We start from the raw sequence: 5,501 nt of genomic DNA, 5'->3' as shown, positions 1-5,501 counted from the left end.
TTTTTATTTACACCCATGTCTTCCGAGTTTCAGTCGACGCAGTGGTAACTTTACTTTAATAGAAAACTAATTATAGTAGTAGGCTACAAGAGTTTTGCGTTTGCTAGCAAAATGATATGGTGTTGGGTCGAGAGAAAAAATGCAATACTGACTGCTGAAATAGTACTTCACCTGACGTGAACGCGCAGCAAGAAAACAAAAAATGTTATGTCCGCTAGAGAGCAATGTTGGCCAGTCAGTCACTGACTGAGCAACACTGTGTATGCTATACTTGACCGTTATCTTAGCTAGCTATGTCAAACAATATAAAACTAACCCTAACAATAAGACCAAGATTATTGAACAAAATGATATTTCATCAAAGTTGCTTTGAATATAACTATGCAAGCGACTTTATGTTTTGTCGTCCCTTCGATAGCTCAGTTGGTAGAGCGGAGGACTGTAGTGGCGTAACAGCTGAAATCCTTAGGTCGCTGGTTCGAATCCGGCTCGAAGGACATGTGTTTTTCTTTTTAAACTGCTGACCGTATATCATTTTGTATGGTCGGCTCTGGTGATGGACACCACTTGTACTGTCAGTCGTTTTTGCTTTTTGCCCTGCTATCAATAACGTTTCAGGGCTTTGTGTTAGTTACAAAGTCAGTTATTTATTTTCCTGTAACGTTTGCGTTACCCATACTGAGACTGCAAGGTTAACTGTGGAAATTGAATAGCCTAATATAGTTTAAATGGACATTGTGGATTGTTTGTAACTATTGATAATCTCTAATTATATAAAAAAATACAAAAGTAGATCACAAAAAATATGTGGACATCAAATTTTAATAATTGTTAAAAGTTATAACTACAAAGTAGTTCACATCATTATAACGTTTGTAAAGTGTGCCTCTAAACCTTATATACAATGTTTGGTTTGCTTATATTGATTAGATGGATGAATGAATGTTTTGAAACAATTGCGGGTTTAGCATGATGTGTATGTGCTATCTGTAAAAATTCTGTCAATAATAATAGCCGCCTATATATATATATTCATAGTACATACGCACCTGTAAAATCTGTAAACATTATTATATTATGCATTTGCACATATCTGTAAACATTTGCAATTATAGTAATCCACCAAATTCCTAGCTGTAAATCTTCTCACAATACTTGTTATCTATATTTTGTATTCATAGGACAAACCCATCTGTAAAACTCTGTTTATAATATTATTCTTTCCTATATTTATTCATTACATATCCATGTCTTGCACTTAGGACCATTGTATATATCCTGCACTTACTGCTATTGCACTTCTGGTTAGACCAAAACTGCATTTCGTTGCCTTGTACCTGTACATGTGTAATGACAATAAAGTTGAATCTAATCTAATCTAATCTAATGTGTAAAACATTATGTGTGGTGCTATAATGAAAAAAAAGGTTGACAGCGTTGTTGTTCTAGTGTTACCTTTAAAGAGACTCTTTTCTTCAACAGAAAATTGCAACGATACAATTTTGTTAAGTTGGGCTAAGCACATGGGGCCAAAGGCTTTATTTTTGTAAACAACAGAATTCTCTTTGTGCTACTAACTGTGAGGAGTTGTTTGTGTAACCTTTGGATTTGTTGATCACTTATCTTCCTCAGGTTATCAAAGCACCTCAAGGTGGCAGAGTGACGTCTCAGCCTGGACGGGTAGGTGCTGTTTAGGTGGACTAGGAAACCTTTGTCAGACTTACATCCCTAAGGTTCAGCACACAGAGAAAAAAAGCAGTGTGCAAACCCAAGAACACATTCCTCTTTGAGTGTTTACGCTGTATTAACTTTGCCAACTGATACATGGTTTCTGGTGGAAAGTAACTAACAGCTTAGTGACAGAACAATGACAGGAGATCTATCACTACTGCACCATAATTTCCCATTTTTTGGATCAATAAATATCTATCTATCTATCTATCTATCTATCTATCTATCTATTGCAACTACTCCTGCAATCAGTAACTTCTTACCACTGCTAATCCTAAAAGTAATCTTAAAATACTGTGATGACAAACCAGAAATAAGTGAGTGTATCATTAAATAAGTAATTTCTGTCAACCACAAACATGCCCTAAATGTGCAGACATATTAACAGGAAAAGCGAGCAGAAAGCAGGATTTACATAATCAAACAAACCATTCAGGAGTGGAGCTTTAAAAACTTGTATTGTGTTGTCTAAGATGGAAATATACAGATGACAATCATTTAAAATGTCATGTAATTATACCAGAAAAAAACATTTAATCATAGTAATGTTTGTGCTACATCATTAAAATCATTTGATATGTGAAAATTGTACAATGGCTGAGGTAGTTGTGGCAATAAAAACTAAATTACGCACATTTTAAGGGACAACAAAAGCTTAGATAAATACAATTCTAGTGCACAGTCTCGTAAGGTAGGCTGTGTGTAAGCTATATGCAAGTTCAACAAGACATCCTTAATGATTAAAAATGTCAGAAATCGACGTATGAGTTTATTCTTCAAGGGTCAAAACAACATTGCAACTTCAATCAAAAATTGTGGGTCATTTTCATTCACAAAGGTTTCAATAAATGAAGATTTTAATTATAGTTATTGCAAAATAACAAAAATTTGACATGTTTTCAGTCATGACGAACACGCTTCCTCGGTGATGCTGGAGGCTCCAGAGAGAAGGCAGTAGGAGAGCCGGGACGGGACTCGGGGATGTACTCTGTCTGATACTTGTCAATATAAGGCTTGGCCACATGCCACACCTGAGTTGAAAATACAAACATGTCACTTAAAAATTACAATTTTGCCATCCCTCTGGAAGTTATATGTACATATACAGTATATTTGATACATTTTTTTAGCCACAGAGAGAATTAATTGTCACTTGCCTTCTGGTCAAGTAGAAGACGGTGAACAGCTTCAATGTCCGGAGACATGAATCTGTCTTTAATCCATGGTCTGTTAATGGCAAAATAGATGAGAGTCAAAAATGGAACAGTGGATAAATATTAACTATCCTGTATGTAATTTTAGTGGACCTTAGCCACATCTGTTTGACTTACTTGACAACGCTGCGCACGAGGTCATAGACCTTCTCCAATGGAGTGGTGGTACGTAGTGGGCGGAGGAACTCAATACCCTGACAGGCTGCCAACAGCTCTATAGCAAGAACTGATCACAGAAAACATTAGTTGTGACTAAATGCACAGGTTTTGAATTTGCAAAAGAATAGTATTTTTTTTTTTAAATGTCCTATTTCGGTTAGGCCTTTTTTTTTAGTGGTAAGTGACTTTTGGTGTGTTAAAATGACAAGTGTTTGCAGTCAGGTTGCAATGCTGCATACTGAACACATTAGAGTGTATTGACTGGACCAAATCTTCAGTATGACATTACATTGAATAATGTAGGATTATCAAATCCCAAATAGCGCTTCAAAAAGCATTCAGCACTCATTTGGATTAAATCATAAATGTTTTAAACTATGTATTTCTTAAAGCGAGATTGTGGAGCAATTGAAAATGCTTTACTTCAACCTAAATTAGTTTTGCAATGTGTCGATACTCATATTTTTTAAAAATCCTAAGGGAATCTCACATAAATTATATGTTTTATGTCCATGTGGAGCAGCCATTGGATTCAACAAAACTCACAATACTCTTCCAATACCTTAAAGATCCACTGCAATATAGGTACGGAAATTGTAGGTTGAATGACATCTGTTCACTTTAAATCTGGTCGGAGTTTTACAAGAAATTAAAAAAATAAAATTAAAAAAATCTTCACTCTCCTCTCCTGGGGATGTTCTTGGAGTCTTTTGAAAACGGTAATCTACCCCCTACGCTGAGAGGTGCCCTAATTATTCTGCAACTAAAATCTGGCAAGCTGCTTTCTAAATGTGATTCATATTGTGCTATTTCACTTCTGAAGTCCAACACTAAGGTGTTATCTAAAACACTGGCTGGGAGGTTGGAGGGTCTTCTTCCGGTCTTGGTAGGTGGAGATCACAACGGCTTCATACAGGGGCGTCAGGGAGCCTCTAGCTATAGCTAAAAGATCACACCCCGAAATTTCAGGCATAAAAATTGACCAAATAGACCATGGAATAGGACTTTATGCCGATGATGTAATATTGTTTCTTACAAATTTGCAAAGCTCGATACCAGCACTTCTAGATTTAAATAAAGAGTTTGGAATATTCTCGGACTGTAAAATTAACAATGCAAAATCACAAATTATGATACTAAAGGAGGAGGAAAGACGTAAACCTACACCTCTGATCACCTCTTTCAATATATCTAAGTGTTTTATATATCTTAGCATTCGCATTGTGCCAGAGACCGATAAGATAGTTTCAACTAACTATGACCCCATCGTGGACTCAATAACTAAATCGTTAGATAGATGGTCATCCTTACCTGTGTCTTTAATTGGATTAATATCTTTAAAATGAATATTTTCCCTAAGCTTCTGTATCTATTTCAGAACATTCCTTTGCCGCCACCACCTTCTCTTTTCTGAAAACTAAAAAGTATTTTTTCTGCTTTTATCTGGAATAACAGACGTCCCAGGGTTTGCTTCTCTTTGTTGTCCTTATCATATGACGGGGGGGGGGCTCAATGTGCCTAATATCCAGTGGTACTACTGGGCAGCTCAGCTTTGTACCTAAATGTACTATTTTTCCTTAGACACTATCCCTGCATTAATGGAGATTAAGATGGCGTCAGTAAATCCCAAGTTACCCCTTAATCTGTATTTCTATTCAGATGATATAAAAAAACTAAGAAAATGAACATAGAACCCTTTTTTTTTAAATACAACAAATGTCTGGTACGAAGCGCAGAAATTTCTGGGTGATACAAACACTCTGTCAGCCTTCAGTCCTGTATGGGGGAACCAGAAGTTTGCTCCTGGGAGCGCTGATCCGGGCTTCCAACTATGGGCCAACAGTGGTTTGAGGGAAATTCTAGACTTGTATAAGGATAAAAGTATTATGTCATTTGAAGAACTCATTGTAAAACACAATGTTCCTAGAAAACACTTTTTTAAATACTTACAAATAAGGAGCTACATAATGGCTGCCCAGAATCAAAAAATTGCGGAACCCCCTTTGTCCAAGTTAGACAATATCTTGTCAACCAATTGCAACAGCAAGGATAGAATCTCAGTTTTATAAGCTATGCTAATATTTAACTCAACCGAATCTTCTGAGCACAAACTAAACTTGTGGAAGGAAGATATTCAAGAGAACATAACACTGGAGGATTGGAGTAGTATTTGAATTAAGGCTCAGAAACACACTGTGAATACCAGGTTTAAGTTACTACAATATAATTGGCTAATGCAAACATATGTTACCCCAGCAAAGTTACATATTATGTTTATTAGGGTAAACCCAGATTTATGCTACAAGTGCAATCACTCAAAAGGGACTCTGTTTCATTGTTTGTGGGACTGTAATAAAATTAAAGACTTCTGGAAAAAGGTAGCACAAATGATATTTC

At 36.0% G+C, this 5,501-nt stretch overlaps 1 protein-coding gene and 1 non-coding gene across 2 annotated transcripts in view; one reads left to right on the top strand and one right to left on the bottom strand.

Moving 5' to 3' along the window:
* The first annotated feature begins 408 nt into the window (after nt 1-408).
* Nucleotides 409-497, top strand: trnay-gua (transfer RNA tyrosine (anticodon GUA)). The gene is given in 2 exon segments: nt 409-445; nt 462-497. It is a non-coding gene; the product is annotated as a tRNA-Tyr (tRNA).
* Nucleotides 498-2,172: 1,675 nt separating this feature from the next.
* Nucleotides 2,173-5,501, bottom strand: part of hal (histidine ammonia-lyase) — an 8,391-nt gene continuing 5,062 nt past the window's right edge. The window contains exons 18-20 of the mRNA XM_032524186.1: nt 3,063-3,171; nt 2,889-2,958; nt 2,173-2,762 (exon numbers count right to left, since the gene is read on the bottom strand). Of these exons, the coding sequence (XP_032380077.1) occupies nt 2,631-2,762; nt 2,889-2,958; nt 3,063-3,171 (311 nt within the window). The 3' untranslated portion in view covers nt 2,173-2,630. The remainder of the gene's footprint in view (nt 2,763-2,888; nt 2,959-3,062; nt 3,172-5,501) is intronic.

The sequence above is a fragment of the Etheostoma spectabile genome, chromosome 8 (assembly GCF_008692095.1).
Source record: "Etheostoma spectabile isolate EspeVRDwgs_2016 chromosome 8, UIUC_Espe_1.0, whole genome shotgun sequence".
NCBI classification, from domain to species: domain Eukaryota; kingdom Metazoa; phylum Chordata; class Actinopteri; order Perciformes; family Percidae; genus Etheostoma; species Etheostoma spectabile.
This window is presented reverse-complemented; position numbering and strand designations above follow the sequence as displayed.